The 18,737-nt window shown below is 39.5% G+C and overlaps 1 protein-coding gene and 1 long non-coding RNA gene across 3 annotated transcripts; one reads left to right on the forward strand and one right to left on the reverse strand.

The window, feature by feature from the left end:
* The first annotated feature begins 1,630 nt into the window (after positions 1 to 1,630).
* LOC129183284 (transcription elongation factor 1 homolog) lies at positions 1,631 to 8,409 on the forward strand. Its single transcript, XM_054780362.1, has 4 exons — positions 1,631 to 1,716; positions 1,947 to 2,085; positions 2,177 to 2,247; positions 7,527 to 8,409. Exons 2-4 carry the CDS (start codon positions 1,970 to 1,972, stop codon positions 7,589 to 7,591), a joined length of 252 nt encoding a protein of 83 aa, XP_054636337.1. The 5' UTR covers positions 1,631 to 1,716; positions 1,947 to 1,969; the 3' UTR covers positions 7,592 to 8,409.
* Positions 8,410 to 10,789: 2,380 nt separating this feature from the next.
* LOC129183285 (uncharacterized) lies at positions 10,790 to 17,981 on the reverse strand. Of its 2 annotated transcripts, XR_008570765.1 has the most exons (4): positions 17,733 to 17,981; positions 15,425 to 15,494; positions 11,937 to 12,163; positions 10,790 to 11,862 (listed from the first exon to the last, which is right to left on the reverse strand). It is a non-coding gene; the product is annotated as an uncharacterized LOC129183285 (long non-coding RNA). The 2 variants fall into 2 exon arrangements; XR_008570766.1 differs by lacking the exon at positions 15,425 to 15,494.
* Between the last annotated feature and the right edge of the window lie 756 nt (positions 17,982 to 18,737).

Here is an 18,737-nt window from a genome sequence, read left to right on the forward strand (position 1 = left end):
TTCTCTATTTCATTACTTACTCTAACTACAGCATCCATTGTTGATCGTCCTTTTCTAAACCCACACTGATAAGTTGTAAGTAACTCTCGACTTTCAAGGAAATAGTTAAGTCTTCTGACTAGAACTTTCTCCATCCATTTGCATAGATGTGATGTAAGAGCAATAGGTCGATAATTCACAGGGTGTTTTGGATCCTTACCGGGTTTATTAAATGGTAAAATTAATGCACTTTTCCATTGCTTTGGTATTATCCCTTCTTCCCATATTTTGTTAAATAAATATAATATTTTTCCCAACATATTTTCTGGTAGATTCTGGAACATAATATAACTCAATTGGTCTTCTCCTGTTGCAGTATCTTTACTTTTATTTAATACTATTAGCAATTCATTGATATTAATTTCAACATCCATCACACTCTCCTCACTATCCTGTTTTAGTAACACATCCCTATTCTTTTTAATCATCCTCTCCTTCCCTCGTCTATGATTTTCATCCAGATGGTCTCCACTATGCACCCCTGCAAACTTTTTCCCCAGCACATTTGCTTTTTCTTTATCAGTCACATACATTGTTCCCTTATCTTCTAATATAGGTATTTTAGTAAACACGTTTTTCCCACTCATCTTCTTTAACATTGACCATACATCTCCTATCTTAATTTCCCTTCCTATGGCAGAGCAATAATCCCTCCATGCGTTTTGTTTACTGTTTTTAATTACTCTTCGGGCTATAGCTTTTTTCCTCTGATAATTTATTACATTTTCTTGGCTGAGGTTCTTCCTTAACCTTCTTAATGCGCAATTTCTTTCTTTTACAGCTGTTGTGCACTTTTCATTCCACCATGGAACCATTTTCCTTTCCCCTCCAATTGACTTACACGGTATACTTTTCATTGCTGCCTCTATTATCTTATTTGTGATCTTAACTGCGCATTCCTCTATGCCACCTTCCATTGATATTGAATTTGCTGCTTTACTACATTCCTCCCTGAATTTTCCCCAATCCGCTTTTGAAAAGCACCACTTTTTATGTCTGTGTCTTTCTTTGATATCTACTTCTGCGTTTATTGTACAACTTATCGGAAAATGGTCACTTCCTATACTTGTGGTTTCATTTACATACCATTCACAGGAACTTGCCAAGCTATGTGAGACCAGAGTTAAATCAATGCATGACATTGTATTTGACCGTATATCTATTCTTGTTCCATTTCCCTTGTTTAAGCATACTAACTGTCTGATATCCATGAGTTCTTCTACTACTATTCCATTGTGATCTGTTTGCTTACTTCCCCATAAACTATTATGTGCATTAAAGTCCCCACACCAGATCTCTCTACCACCATGCCTCCTTATTATCTTCTCCATTGTTTCAACATCTAGTAGTTTACAGGGGTTATATATATTAATAATGATTATATTTGTATTTGCTTGATGTATTTCAACAATCACACATTCTATTTCATTTGCTGTTGTTATTCTATTATATATTATTCCATCCCTCACAAATGTTGCACACCCTCCCCCTTGGTTTTCTTTTCGATCGAATCTAGCCTGCGTCAAAGCTAATCGACGTGATTGACGTGTGTTAGAGCCAATGATGGGCGTATACCGTCCCGGACCCGGGCCAATCATTTAATGGCAAAGGCTAACAGAGGCGGACCTTGCGGAAGTTTGTTCCCGAGAAACGTAACGTGTATTTCCCCAAATACAGGTAAATCATTTCTAGTTTTATGTTGCCTTGATTGTATTAAGTAAAGTTATGTTATGAAGAGATCACGATTATGTCTACATCGTGATTGGTGGGGCTTTCTTGGGGCGTTCATTGTCATCAAACAACAGGCACGCTAATGCTATCTTGCTAACTAACATAAGTTGTGTTGCGTATTCCTCACCTCGCGCTGTACTTCTCTGCCTTGTTTGTCCACTACACGTGACTCACAGAACCTAAGCATCTGTTTTGAACGATGGGACGCCGCAAGTCTAAACGAAAGCCGCCTCCTAAAAAGAAGATGACGGGGAATCTGGAATCGCAATTTTCATGTCCCTTCTGCAACCACGAGAAGTCATGTGACGTCCACATGTAAATCAACACACCGGTTCACCTTTTTGATGTTTAACGTTGCTGACATTTCTGTTGAAGTTGCTAACTTCCTCCTCCCCTCTATCAACAGGGATAGAAGCAGAAATACTGGAATAATATCGTGTTCAGTCTGTTTGGAAGAGTTCCAGACACCAATTACTTGTATCCTTTCTTCATGGTATGTATTTTGTGTCTCTAAGGACACATATTAATAACTAGTCAGTGCTCAGCAAACAATCAGTTCCAGTGTCAAACTGTGGCCATCATAAACTATTTAGTAACTGTACAGGCAATGGGTGGACATTTAACAGCAGCATATAAGTGTCAAAATAAGTTAAACACTCGAACATGCACACCAAAGTTACATGAAGGAACATCACACTTACACTTTTTCCGCACTTTTCGTATTCCACACACATTTTAACCCTCGATTATGCTCCTCTGTCAAGGGGCCAGTGTTGGCTACCTACGGCAGTGCAGTCCTCCCCCTGCAAACCCTGTTGCGTAGCGTGACGTGCACCTCCCAAAAATTATCTTTGATTTGCAGCGATGGGACCGTAAAAGCTGTGGTTGGTCAGCTTTTGTATTTATTTTTTTAACATTATTTCCAGTGTTTATGGGTTAGTCTCCTGAAAGGGGTGCCAAAAGTGTGACAGTGTGACCTAGCAAGTGAAATTAGAAGTTAGTTTCGAAGCAATTTCCATATTCACTATATATCGCTATTTCATCTATATCTATCTGTAAATGCTTGAAACTTACCTTTTAATTGTCACAAACATGCTCCAAAATGGAAACTTGCACGTAACACGGAGCTAGTGGATGGACCCTGCTTCAAACTATGTGTGAGACTCAACACTGTGTTCTTTAAAGCATTGTTAGTTAGCACAAGAGTAACACACCTCATCTTCCGTGTGTGTGTGTGTGTGTATGTATGTATGTGTATATATATGTATATATATATGTGTATATATATATATACTGCTAAAAAAAATTAGAGGAACACTTCAAAAACACATCAGATCTAAACTGGGGGGAAAATGAGCTTGAATATCTTTCCTGATAATAAGTGGGCGATGTATTACTAACCAAATGATGCCACATAATTTGATAGAAATGAAAATGATCACCCTATAGAGGGGGGAAATCAAAGACACCCAAAAAATGAAAGTGAAAAAATTATGCAGCAGACTGGTCCATTTTGCCAAAATGTCATTGTAGCAACTAAAAATGATTCTCAGTAGTTTGTGTGGCCCCCACATGCTTGTACGCATGCCTGACAATGTCGGGGCATGCTCCTAATGAGACTACGGATGGTGTGCTGGGGGGTCTCCTCCCAGATCTGGACCAGGGCATCAATGAGCTCCTGCACAGTTTGAGGAGCAACCTGGCGGCGCCGGATGGACCTAAACATAATGTCCCAGAGGTGTTCTATTGGGTTTAGGTCAGGTGAACGTGGGGGCCAGTCAATGGTATCAATTCCTTCATCCTCCAGGAACTACCTGCATACACTAGCCACATGAGGTCGGGCATTGTCATGGACCAGGAGGAACCCAGGTCCCACTGCACCAGCGTAGGTTCTGACAATGGGTCCAAGGATTTCATCCCGATACCTAATAGCAGTCAGGGTGCCATTATCTAACCTGTAGAGGTCTGTGCGTCCTTCCAGGGATATGCCTCCCCAGACCATCACTGACCCACCACTAAACCGGTCATACTGAATGATGTTGCAGGCAGCATAACGTTCTCCACGGCATCTCCAGACCCTTTCACGTCTGTCGCATGTGCTCAGGTTGAACTTGCTCTCATCAGGGAAGAGCACAGGGCACCAGTGGTGTAGTTGCCAATTCTGGTGGTCTATGGCAAATGCCAATCGAGCTCTACGGTGCTGGGCAGTGAGCACAGGGCCCACTACAGGACGTCGGGCCCTCAGGCCACCCTCATGGAGCCTGTTTGTGATTGTTTGGTCAGAAACATTCACACCAGTGGCCTGCTGGAGGTCATTTTGTAAGGCTCTGGCAGTGCTCATCCTGTTCCTCTTTGCACAAAGGAGCCGATACCTATCCTGCTGAGGGTTGAAGGCCCTTCTACGGCCCTGTCCAGCTCTCCTGGAGTAACTACCTGTCTCCTGGAATCTCCTCCATGCGTCCAGGTACGGCAGTGATGCCCTGGTCCAGATCTGGGAGGAGATCCCCCAGGACACCATCCGTAGTCTCATTAGGAGCATGCCCCGACGTTGTCAGGCATGCGTACAAGCACGTGGGGGCTACACAAACTACTGAGAATCATTTAGAGTTGCTACAATGACATTTTAGCAATATGGACCAGTGTGCTGCATCATTTTTTTCACTTTCATTTTTGGGGTGTCTTTGATTTCCCCCCTCTATAGAGTGATCATTTTCATTTCTATCAAATTATGTGTCATCATTTTGTTACTAATACATCACCCACTTATTATCAGGAAAGATATTCAAGATCATTTTTCCTCCAGTTTAGATCTGATGTGTTTTCTAAGTGTTCCTCTAATTTTTTTGAGCAGTGTATCAGTAGAAATCCTACAGGTAACACATATCCTGGACATTGGGCCATATTCCTGATTTTAAATAGGAATATTTAATAACACACAAAATACTGTTGAAGTTTGCGAACACCTTTTCTAATTTTGGAACTGCGATAAAAATGACTGCTGTAACACATTGATTAGTGCAAGCGCCAAAAACACTTCTCTTCTCTCCTTAATTACCATTGTTCACTCGCAGTAAAGGCATATGTAGAGGTGAAGGTCGAGTACTCATAAAATTTCTTCAAGGTTGCCAGGTCTTCACTTTTCAATTCAACATGTCCGAAAAGGGGTCTGAAGAAGTGGAGCTTATTTAATTGGACGAATCCAAGAAGAAATGACCAACAGTGTATAATAGACACATAAGTACAAAAAATATAGAAAATAATACCTTGATTAAGTAACAACAAAGAAAAAATACTAACAAAGTAAAAACTAACAAACATTGAATAATAGTAAATACATATTCTACAGTATGATAAAAAAAGCTGAGAGAAATGAGTAAGTAAACGGAGCATATGTGATGGATGACAGGTGTCCAAAGTACGACCCAGGGGCCATTTTTGTCCTGCAGATTGTTTTTTATTGGCCCTCGGCATATTGTAAAAAATATAATTATTTCATGATTGATGATCTATATTATTAGATATTACATTCATTCGCTTTGTCACCTAAAACACAAAGGTAAGATGTGGATGCTTTGTTCAGGTAGCTTAGATATGTTCACCTACAGTATTAGCGTCTTTAATGTAATCGACCACGATTGGCGAAACTCATGGCCAACGCGTAGCAAACCCTGCACACGGGAGGCAACAAGCGGCTGTGGCCAGCGACACCGGAGAGTGACGTGCTCACGTCCAGAGGGTATTCCGGGTCTCCCACAGTTTTAATTGGTTGTCAGATTTGTAGGGAATTTTGGTGTATCAAAGTAGTGCAGAGGAGGAAGAAGCGGCCGGTGTTGATCTTGCACTCTTGCTAGTACCGGATCTTGCTACCATCGAAAATAAACTTGCATAAATGTTGGTGTAAATTAATGTAAACTTACCTGGTCGGTTCAACAACTTCTGATGCCGCTGCTTTTTGTTTGTATGTACAGTATATTCTTTTTGAGAAATGTCAAATAGCTCCGGGAAATCGCACACAGCAATTATTGTGTTTTTTTTGTTGTTTTTTTTTTCCTACCTTCAGGTACTGAATAGCATCCTGCCCGCTCATTGGTCAGTCAATGAAACACCCGCTGATTTAACATGCACAAGTTTTGCGTGTCGCTCGGCTGGACGGAGGCTCGTGATAATCGTCGTGTTGTGCATTGAAAATGAATGAAGTCGAGTCATCTGCCTCTTGTCTGTGAAGCCCATGGAATGAAAAATTGGCCCCCCACAAACGTAATTCTTTTTCTCTCGGTGGAATAAATAATAACTTAAAAACTAAATGAATTCAGAATAAATTATATCAGATGCTGGTTCCGTACATTCTGCTTTTATACACCTTGTAAACGCCATATGCACATGCTGTGATTTGTGTCTTTGTGTCAAACAAGCGTAACAAGAGGTCAACCACTGTAAAACACACAAACATCCCAACTTAAAGACTAAAAGCAAGTATTATCGCAGTCAGAATTTCCCAGAGATATGATATACTTACCATATCATTAGTGACCAACTGCTATAACGTGATGTCACCAGCTGGACCGGTGTGGTGTTTGCTTTTTGGATTATTAAGCAGCATATTTGAAAATACACAGGTATAGGGCTATGCACGCATGCATGTTTCTGAATGATAAACTCTTGGGACACTTCCAGTAGCTTGAGAGAAATCTCTCCACCACAGCCGTCCATTTACTGGAAGCTTTCAACTTAATCTTATGGCCCTTGTGTTTAACCGCTGATTTATCGCTGCATCATAAGTCTTGATGGTTCTTTCTACGACTCCTAATTGAGGATTTGGCGCCTCCCTCACCCGCGCCCAGACAGCTGATGTAGCATATGAGGTTATGGTCAGAGTGTGGGGCGGGGGCGAATATGACGTAAGGAAAGCATTCATGTATGAATTTGTTGTATAGAACATCAATAAAGGCCTTAAAACTCACAGGTTATTGCAAGCATTTCATGGCTGCTGTTTAAAAAAAAAACAGATTTGTCACTGAAGTTGTGTCAAGAGTGATGAACTCATGTCAGCGCTGACAGTAGGTTGCTGTTGATTTTACGACTTTACACTTGCGGATTTGATATCGTATAATTTTTTTTCCCCCTTTTTTCAAATTATGACTAATTCCAATAAAATATGGAATATGCTTGTAGTATAACTTTATTCTTTTGGTCTCATGAAAAGATGACTTTTTCCTCATAACATGAGATCATTCTCTTGATAGTACCAATAATTGTAAAACTATGACTTTATTTATTCTCATACAATTTTTTTTTTTTTTATCTCAATGTGACTTTTTTTCTGAAATTGACTTTTTATAAAAAAATGTTGATTTTTCTCATAAAACTACGACTTCTTTAATAAAATTATGGCTATTCTCATAACATTATGCATTTTTTAAAAGGACTTTAGAATTGTAATATTATTTATTTTGCCAGAATTTTTTTTTTGTGCCGACGTTCTCAAAAAAGTGACTTTTTCTTGGAAAAATAGCTTGCTTTTTCTCATAAAATGAATACATTTGTAAAATCAAGACTGTATACATACTATTATTTTATACTCCTTCCGTTTTGACAGTGACCAATGCTGTAATAACTATATATCATTTAGGTAGTGATGATTTGATCAACTCCTTCATGTCACATTTTTTACTCTGTCTGTATGAGCATTTCCACAGTTGATATCAAAGCTAATGTCACACAAGACAAGTTGTTATCCTTAACCCCTCGCTCTTTAGACCTGTCAGAGCCAGTTGACGTGTACAGTGATTGGATAGATGCATGTGAATCAGCCAATCAGTAGCCCTGATGGACCTGGACTCGTGTCAGGACTGGAGGAGGCTGGGACTGTTGGGCGGCCTGACATAGAAGGAGTTTGTTTTGGGTTTTTTAAAATATATGTACATATAATTCCACTTGTGTGACGATGTGGACAGGAGGAGACACCTCTATGCAAAGCCCACAACCCACAACTCTAGATAAACCCCGTTTTTTTTCTTTTCTTGCAGTGTTACCCGAATCTTCAATTTGTATTTCCCCCCAACTCTTTGGACTTTCAAATGTAGTCTTTTTTTTTTGTTTTGTCTTTGCCTGACAGTGTTCAAAACTAAAATTTTCTTGGATATACATCATGAAACTGAGATATCTAGACAGTGTTCAATGTGCAGCGTTCAATGACTTCAACGCTGCACGCAGTGGCCACTTTATTAGATACACCTGCATAAGTGTATCTAATGAGCAAAAGCGTTTTACATTTTTTTTCAGCCTATCCTGAAATGCAGCTAAACTACCTTTGCTGCGATGATGTCATCACATGTACTTAGATGCAGCATGTCCTGTAATGATAACGATGATGATGATAATGACCCTCAGCTCCCCTCATCCACACAGCAGCAGGTCATTAAACGGAGGGAAAAAAAATAGCTGAATGCTTTACTCTTTATATCATGTAGTTAGATTTAATTGCTTTTTGTCTTCTGTGATAGTAGCAAGGTGTACACACCATATTTCAATTTGTGTGCTTAGTTATTTTCCAATGCCGCTGTAACACAAAACACTTTGTAGTTACTATGACTTGGGTTAATTTCAAAATAAAAGAGCATCAAGACATAATGTCACTAACCAGTGGTGTGGATGTTTATTTTAACTTCAGTGTATCCATCTATTCGGTTGTTATACAAATAATCCAATACCTGATGTTAGGGAATGGATTACATTTATTTGTTCGTGCAATGAAATGAGGTTTGTAGCTTTGATATGGTCCAGAGGCCAATACTGTATTTACAAAATAAAAAAAAAGTGGTTTGACATCTTAATTCCAAGTAAATAGGTAAAATAATAAAAAATAATAATACAAAAATACTGTATAAAGTCAGAAAATGATTAAAGCAATCTTTTGTATCTGGTGGTAACAGTTAAACAGCCACACCGACCAAACTTCCATATTGACTGATCACCCCCGCCCCCATACAACCCCGCTACATGAAATGGTTTGGTGCACTTCTACCTTCACCGTGCTTCGTAGCTGCAGCATGTTGCCTGTCAGTCGGCAGTTGTGGCAGAGCAGAGTGAAACAATGCTGCCAGTGCCTGGTAAAATAATGCCTGGCATTGAAAAAAGGAAAGACAAAAAGGTGAGAGAAGAAAGGCAAACGAAAAGGGTGCCGATATGTGACCCCATTTTTGTGTAACCTAGCCAGTCTGGGTATCGTGGAAATGATCACTGTCCACAACGTTAGGGCAAGACACTACACTGCATTGAAGGGATCGCTGCGGACTGCAATAGGACTAGCCACAGGTGATCGCCGTTGAATGGCATTGATCGGCTGATCACATGATTTTTCAAGGATTTCGGCCATAGTTTTTAAATTAGACTTTATTGTTATATTATTGTGTCTTGATTCTTGTAAAATGACCGTGTAGTTTCTTAACAGGCTATATGTACATGAACGCAAAATACAAAGAAACATTGTTGGATGTACACCTCATCACAAAGACAAAACAAACAAAAAAAATCCACCCTTAAATTAATTATTGCTGAGTAAAATGCTGTAAAACCTATTTTAATGATCAAACGGGCACACAATAACATTTTTTTTTCCATGTTTTTTGAATAAAGTCTTATGTTATTTGTTAAGGCAATACAGTACGTGATGTAATTTGGGTCCTGAGCTGAAATGCTCTACTGTGAACACATTTTTATTTTTTACAATTTCACGCCCAGAACATATCTCAGTAATTATACTGTCAATTCTCCAAATGTTCCTGATAATTCAAAGTATAATGGACATCTATTCCCATCATTGTTTCTATTCCTGAGCACAGTACACAGAAGGTGGGTGATCACAAACCAAAGAAGTAGCCTGTGACAGTAAATGAGCTGTGTGTGTGTGTGTGTGTGTGTGTGTGTATTGTGTTTGATGACGGACCCCAGCTGGAGCGCTATTGACGATACCTTATGAAACATGCTGGAGAATGATTACAATGGAGAATGATTATCACTTAGCCTCTGCTCTGTCTGTCTGTGTGTGTGCGTGTGCGTACCTACCCCCTCTCTATTGGTCTTTATCGTCTCTCATTCAGCACGTGAGGTCAAGGGTCACTCCGTCTGTGTTGCCAAGGCTGCCAATCACCCACACAGTGAGTGCGAGGCAACTGTTGCCAGGGAAACAGCGATGTGGTTGCTAGGCACCTGGAGCTGTGCTCACAATAGTCATTTTGTTGCTTAGTGCGTGCACACACACACACACGAAATACAAACGAAAGTGTGCCCAGTGCCCACATTGCTTTGCCCAATCAACAAGTTTACACCAGACTGAAATTCTCATTAAAATTCCTAATTGCATTCTGCTCTGTTGAATGCGCGCTTTGCTTAGGCAGTGCTTAAAAATCATGCAACATTAAGTCATATGAGTACAATCCATCATGTGCACACATGCTAATATACAGTATATCGCTGACTTTGCAGTGAAATGCTTAGCAGCTATGCTAATGGAACTTAAATGTTTTATTCCAACAGGGTCGCCCTACTGATTAATCAGCATGCCTAGCGACCCGCACCTCAACTTGATCAATAAAAGACATAAACATCCATCATTCTGGCTAAAAATAGTAGCATATAAGCACAATCAATGCCTTATTTCCCTATTGGATTGTGTAGCTCCTGAACCTTGCTAATGTGTGTGGATTCTTACATTGGCTCAGGACAATCTATATACAAAAAAAAAACTGATCTCTTACGTGGGTAAATGTATGCAGTAGTAGTAGTCTGGGTTCTGGAATAATATACCATGCCTTAGCATTGAAGGTAATTGCATTCCCACCAGTAGGAAATGTCACTGGAGTCCAGCACTACATAGCAGGAGTCCAACACAATCCCTTTTGTTTAAACCTTTCTTCTCATAAGAAATGGGTCAGGGTTAGGGTTAGTTCTACACTCAGCTTGTACTATACAGGAAATATTTTAACATCATTTACTGTCATACAAGTGTAAATGGAAAAAAAAAAACAAGCACAGTAGGGCGTAGAGGGTAGTGCTTGTGAGGCGAGTCACATAAAGAAAAAATCAAGCTGACCGCAGTGTGTACTTAATTTTTTGTCTTTTATTATGATTTTATTGTTGCATTAGCCATGTTGTACTGTGTTGCTTTCTTATGTCCCAATATGTGCCAGTTTCTGTTTGGTTATCATCATACTTTTCCTGGTACCCTTCTGTGGTAAAAAAAAAAAAAAAAAAAATCCATTCTAGGTTCAAGCTGTTCTATGCAGGCAGTATTTTATATAACATTTAACATTATAAACTGCCATGCAAGTATAAAAATAAACTGCACAGTAGAGCAAAATAAACAACTAAAAACAAATAGTGTAAATTTTTCTTCTTTTATTATGATTGTCACATTAGCCATCTTGCACTGTATTGCTTTCTTCAGTTCCTTTTTTATGGTCATTATCATGCTTTATACTAAAGGAAATAATTTAGTTATTCTTATGCTGACTTTAATTTCAAATTCCGCTGCATTGCGTTTGAAAGGGACTATTTTGCAGCATGTACAAAACTTAACAGTTTCTACAAAGATGGCCGACATGCACTGAAATCATTACATTCTGCCAAGAAGGTAAATGATTTTGTATTTATTTGTGTATATAGTACAATGTTGATTTACTTAAATATTTAACATATTACATTATATAAAAATGCATAGATAAACAAAATATAAAATTGAATGCATTTTGTAAATTGCCATGATTTCAATCATTTTTCTACTAAATGCAACGCAATGCTTTTTGTACAAAATCCTACGAAATGGTGGTAAAAAAGGCTCATGAAATCCTCTCACCGGTGATAAGATTATAGTCTCTCTCTTGGGGGCACGGCTGACCGACAAGAGTAGGTTTGTAATTAACATGTGACTTCAGTGTTAATCTCCCTGAACTAATGCCTTGAAGGAGCCTGGAGGGGGAGGGGGCCTGGGGGGGTTGGGTTTGGGCTGATCTTAGTGCAGGAGGTCGCCTCTTGCAGGAGATCCATGCAAACTCATTTCCTCCACAGGTGTTAAGAGGGGCATGCTTGATAAACCTAGGGCAGCAAATAAAATCAACATTGAAGCGAGTGGATTTGATGATCATGATTGCATCCTGTTTCAAGCTTACCCATTAAAAGCCACCTCTATTAGCTGCACCACCCCTCCCCACCTTGTGACCAATGCCCGTTTCAGGTCCAGCGAAGATGACAAAGCCGCCACTCGACTACGCGTATTCTCAAGCAATAACATCCACATCTGTATTATCAACCCAAGAATACCCGTGGTCGAGAGTGCATGGAGCCAAGAGGCCATGGTCTTGTCCTCTTTGTTCCCCTTAAGGAGGTAGGACAGCACCTATGTAGGAGAAGACGGACAGAAGAGATGACAATCACCCTTGAATAAGGATGCAAGAGCATTTCAAGCTGGAGCACAGGCTAATCATCCGAGTGCATCTCGGTAAACATATTCAAAAGCTAGTCCCTTTTGCATTGCTCACTGACAGAGGGGGGCAGGTTGCTCACCCATTATGAAATACACATGTTCGCGTCTTACCTCATCCCCCCACCACCACCTTTCATTCACGCTCTCACTCATCCCTTTCCGTCTTCTCCCTAGCGCCAAGCGCCCGCCTTCCACGGCCCCCGGACCTTTCCATGGAGAATAAATTCAGACTACACATTTGCCAATTAGAGAGAAGTCGTTGTCAATAAAACATCCAGTGGAAGTGTGTGTGGGGTGGGGGTGTGGGGGGCACATCCATGGGTAAAGAGTGGGTGGTGGGTTGGCAGCATGTTGCGTCAGCACCAAGGACAGCTCCCACCAGAGAACTAACTGGTTTACTAACATTAGTGTTTTTTTTCTTCTTCCACCCCTTTAACCTTCCTGCTATTTACCCTTCCCTTTATTTCTTTCTACACACTCAGTGTGAAGAAAGAAATAGATACAAGTGTACCTATTGATGTACTTATTTCTTTTCCAGCTTTTCCTTTTTGATTTATTTTCTATGCTTTTTTGAATATATTATTTTTAAAATATTGAACAAGCTATCGACAAACTCCATAGACTTTACGACTACACGTCTTATTCTTTTCTTTTACTATTAAAAATGATAAACTTTCAAACACAGAAAGGGAACAAATAATCAGTAGTTGCTGAGGGGTAGGATTAAACAAATACTGCTTCATCCTTTCGGACATGTTTGAATTTAAGCATGTTTGAATTCAACTAAACCATAACCATTACCATACCTATAAGGGCTAAAATAGCTTATAAAAATACAGCTTTTGTATTCATTACATTTTATATTTACAGTTTAGAAAGACACCTGTAGCTTCTATAACTACTGATAAAGATGCAGTTAGTCCAATAATTATGGTAGATTAGTGCATATTGTGCCTTAAAATTGCTTCCCTTAGTTTATGATGCAACAGAAGCCTTAATGGAATTCACTATTTGCAGAATGGACTCAGTACCCAACTGGTTTGTTGCCTAAAGAGACTGTGGTAAAAAAAAAAAAAAAAAAAAATAGGAGAGCTATTGTTTTGAAATGTAAAAAAGATCACCCACTAAGGCAGTGGTTCCCAAACTCTTTACAGTCGCGTACCCCTTCAGACATTTGACTTGAAGCCATGTACCCCCTACTACTGAATTAACTTGAAATAGTGAACATAATTGTTTGATTAATTTTATGGTAATTCCTGTTCAAAAATGTGTATTTTGCATGGTGACATTTTGATTAAAAAAAATCACTTGAGCACTGATAAATAGATCGTAATCATCCTACATATTTGCTTTATTTTTATTATTTTTTTTTTTTTTTACTGTATTCCAGTCTGATGTTAGCATCCTTCCGTTTGAATGGGTTGAATCTGAGCTTCACGGTTTTTTGTCCGCTCACGATGGCTGTGGTTTAAGTCTCCATATTCATTTAATACGAAAATGAAGGGGAAAGTTTAACAATCACGATAACGCAGTATCCCAACTACAAAAATGCATACAACCAACGATAAAGCTTCATTTTCGTGGGAATCCCCCCTCACAGTGACATGTTTTCACCGCTGCGCCATGGGGAGAATTGGAACACCAATATAAAGGTTAAACACTCAATGCACAAAATAATCATCAGACGTACTTATATGTTCATATAATGCACACAGAGCAATGAACAACATGCACTGTCCCCTTTCTGATGCGCACTTGTAATTGTGAGAAGTTACAGTACATACAAACTTCGTCCAATGAAAAATCTTCATATTTTGTGTGTTTATCACTTGTATTAGAAAAAAAACAACACTCTGTTTTTATGTTTGGTCATACATGTTTTTCATTGGACAACAACACTGGAATGCTGTATATACCCACACAATGGAGACTGGTGGAAACTGAATGATATCTTGGCAGCTTTCACATGCTACTTAAGTTTGCCGCCTAAACGGGTTGCAGAAGAACTTAAGTGCAGGAAGTTGAATGAAAGAAATGCACGTCATCGCTGCTTGATGAAGTGTGTGTAGTTTTTTTCTTTTTATTCAAAGTACTAAACTCACAAAATTTGGAGATGCAGTCGTCCCTCACCACATTGCAGTTCGAATTTTGCAGCTTCACCCTATTATGGGTTTTCAAACATACTGTATATAGTATTCATTCATAAAGCATGCTGTTTTGTAGTTCAATACAGCCTTATTAGTAAAAAATCTATATGCATATGTTTTTTAATGCCTAACATTAAGCATTTTCAAGCATAAAATGGCAAAATTAACTAACAAAATGAACTACAATACAAATACAAGGAAGAAGACGCATTCTAATTGTGAATGTAGTATTATACATTGGTCGCTAGGTGTCAGTAATCGTTTGGTGAGTGTGAAAGAATGTGTTTCTATTGTTGTGAAGGTTTTGTTATGAAAATGTACTAAACGCTCACACATTTTCACGTGTGAGAATGTGATGTGACCATGAACACGAGCAGCTGCATTTTGCAGCATCAGGTAATCTATATATGTTATCACCCACACTATAAATATATTATTGTTGTACTCTTGTGCATAGAAGGGAACAAGCAGGCCCTGTGAGGGGAATCAAAGTGATCAGTCTTGTGTAACTCGGAGACATGGAGGAGGTTGAGGTGCTCAAGGTCTTTTGCTCCTTTTTGCAGGATGTGATGTTAGAAAATTAATTAAACCACACATGTATGATATCACTACACTGACGCACACACTTAAATAGAGACACAGAGTTCAGCTGTAGTAGGCCCCTTCCTTGAGAAGCTAAACTCTCCTGTAACTAGGGAACGCCCAATTGCAAATAAAGAGAGGTTTTTCGGAGGAGCGTAAGCAGAGCGGTATGGGATACATCTCTGGTGCGTCCCTCCGTTTCTCCTCGCGAGTAAGACAATCTTGCCGTGGTTGAGTCTGTTTCTTTGAGTAGTTATACAGTCCAGTACTTGTCTTGGTTATCTGCAAGGATTTCCCTGACAGTGAGACAAGCACCAGACTTGATTGCCGGATCAACAGGCATTTATTGCAGATTTAAACTACCTCACAACAGACACAATAATAATAATAATATAATAATAACAACACGGGCATAAACCAATACTAGCTAAAACAAAACTCTCACCCGCCGACGTCGCTTCCTGTCCTCCAAACATCTGTCCGCCTGCCACTAAGGTCCCCAGGGAACACATTTACTGCAACACACACAAACACGAGTTTTATTTGTGTCTTCAATGGCTTACTTTCACTGATTATATCTACTGTATTGCGTAATACCAGTGTAAAAGTCACTATAGTGGTGTTATTTCATGTCTAGAGGGCTCTGATAATGCTAAAACCCGTATTTAGAAGATCGTATGATCGATGCCATAACTACATAAATATTCCATTTATAAAGAAGGAATCCTACTTTGCGGAAATTCACATATCCCGATCAAGTCTGAAACCAATTAACCGTGATTGTTTCATATGTTTTTCATCGGACCACAATGGTATAATACTGTGTATACAGTATATATGGCCAATACAGTGCAAAAAGTGAAATCCAAGGTACAGGTTTTTTTTGTTTGGAGCAAAACTATGCCGTTGTTGTTACTTTTATTTACGCTTTTTGTCATTTGAGTGACGATAGAGGGGTCTTCCTTTCCCCCCCACAAAAAATAGTACGTCTCATCATCTTACTTGAAGCGTGAGTTAGGCTTGTTTATGCTTGCGTTAAGACAAAAATGTGCGTGTGACTTCCCAGTAAAGGCCATTTCTTGTCATATACTGCCTCGTTCATCTCAGAGCACATGCTGACGATTGCAGGAACTCCTGCTTCACACTATGTTTTTGTTTTTTTGTTTTCCTGACACCAGACACTAACATATTAAAAATATGTTTTAAAAAATCCTGTTTTTTTGGTAAAAACCATTATGTATTTACCACTACGTTTAGAGATTTATTGATGAAGGAAATTGCAATTTCCATTCCTGCATCCAAATTGCCATAGGTGTGAATGAAGAAGGTAAGTCCTCATTAGTGAGCATGGCCTGCTCTCATCATCCATCTGTCCAACTGTCTGTGTGAGTGCTAATGACAAGTCAAGTGGACGTGTTTTCAGTTCTCAGAGCGTCACGTAGGTGTCAAAATACACCTGACTGCTGCCCTCTTCATTAAACTGGACTGATGTGTTTCACACAGTCACCAATCATTGGGATGTTCTATCAACCCCCTTCCTTCCTTTCTGGGGCGGGGGCGGCGAAGAAGGAGGTGCACTTTAACATTTACATCACATGACCTCCTCCCGCATCCACATATTCACATGAATGGCCTTTCATTTATTGCTGCGCTGTGTAACGCTAACTTTATTTCACGGCAAAAGACATCTGGTTTTTCCCATTTAGGAGGGAATCAGTTTCCTCAATTGACTTGATTAAAAGTGAACTGGCTCCAGCTGGAGGGCCTTAATGCATGACGCTCAGTCTGCAGGCTCCATGCTGCTGGTGTCTCTTCCCATAGGCCTGTATATGATATACACATCCCATATACCTGACATTTTACATGTGCAGGCAAACACAAGAGCGAGTGCATGCTGCATTGCTGCTTAATTGCTTGGAACTAAAGGCTGCTATGATGATGATGATGATGACGCGGTAAGCCTCCTGCTACACTTGGACTACACTGCATGACCATAGTCTCTACATACAATAATAATAATAATAATACATAGAGGTGGAAAGGCTGAAAAAATAAATGAAATTACAATGATAATAATAATAAATAAATAAATACATACTTATTAAAAAATGCAAAAAAGGTTAAATTTAAATAAATCAAAGAAAAGAATTGCTGCAGGACTCACCTTTCTCCAAACTTTTAAGTGTCAAACTTTATTATACTGTAGAGGTTTTCCACTATTGTCATTGTTCCCAATTGGGCTCTACTCAGTCTTCGAGGTTCCAGCAGATGGCCAACACCTCACCTGTCCACTGTGCGTGTTTTACTGGCAAGCTCAATTGTTAATCACCTTTTATTACTGCCTCATACTTCATATAATTCAATGTAATATAATATAATATGATATAATATAATATAATATAATATAATATAATATAATATAATATAATATAATATAATATAATATAGGTATTTTTGATTGTATTATTTATTTACTTAGTCCCTATCATTGTCTCCAGCACGCCTCGCTCCTATTGCTGCATTATTCCCATCAGGTTCAATTTTCTGTTTGGTTCTATCCAATCAGAACGCCACGCAGAGCCTCCTTTGGCTCCTTTCAGTCGTGCTGAATTCACTTGAAGGATCACGTTGTCGTAAAGTGGCGGCCCCATCTGAAGCTCGCGTTGCTTGTCTTTATTTTAATGCTAGGGTAAAAAAAAAAAAACCCAACAACAACAACAACAGAAAAACAACAAATGAGATATTTAACTTACCGCTTTCAAACGCTCAGTAGAAGAAGCTGCTCCGTTTGCCTCCACATTGGATCCATGCTGAAGTGCTGTGGGGGTAACGCCCTCCTCCCCCTCTTCCTCCTCTTCCTCCTCCTCTTCCTCCACCCTCGTGCCGTTTCTTTCTGTCTCGCGCGCTAAGCGGGAATCACACAACCACTCCTTGTTTCCCCCCCCGCCCCCCACCCCTCCACCACACCATGGCTGAGGGAGAGAGAGGGAGGGATGGAGGCAGCATGCAACAGCATCAGCATCTCACGCAGGTCAGCTCCATCCTCCTCCTCCTCCTCTTTCTCCTCCTCCTTTCCTCTTTGCTCCTCCTCTGTCTTACTAGAAGGAATCAATGTTGGGAAACACATCATATTTATCCTCACAGGCTTGGAAATGGAGTTATTAGTATTAAATCGTGTCTAATCTCCACAAAAGATGTTTTGAGAATCTTTTGTATGAACAAAGGAAATATATTTAATCTTAAATATACTCTAGCAGAGCAGAAAATCACATGTTTTTATTCATTTGCAGGAATGTGTAAGGTTTTATGTATTTGTTTGTGTTAGCCAGCTCATCTACTTCTGAACCGCTGTGCACAAAAGGCTGAAAATTTGGTAAAACTTGACCCCTATCATGTTGCCTGTGCTCTTATTTTTCTGGCAAATATACCACATGGTGGCGCTGTTATGAACAGCAAAGTTGGACTGACTTGAAATTTCTCACACAGCTCAATGAGCTCTACAAAACACCCACGGTAAATTTAGTGTGTTTGGCCCAATCGCCACCAACTTTGGTACATACCTTTATGGGACTAACAAGCACTCGTGTGTCAGATTTGAGCAAGTATGGCAGAAAAACATGGCCGCCATGAAGTGAAACATCTTTGCAGGGACACAAGTGGGACTAATTGTCCAAGGGTCATTAAAACTTTATTATATCTTATTGTATGTATGCCAGCATGTATTCCACAGCATTTTCACCACAACCCGTAGGGGGCGC

This window comes from Dunckerocampus dactyliophorus, chromosome 6 (genome assembly GCF_027744805.1).
Source record: "Dunckerocampus dactyliophorus isolate RoL2022-P2 chromosome 6, RoL_Ddac_1.1, whole genome shotgun sequence".
NCBI lineage: Eukaryota > Metazoa > Chordata > Actinopteri > Syngnathiformes > Syngnathidae > Dunckerocampus > Dunckerocampus dactyliophorus.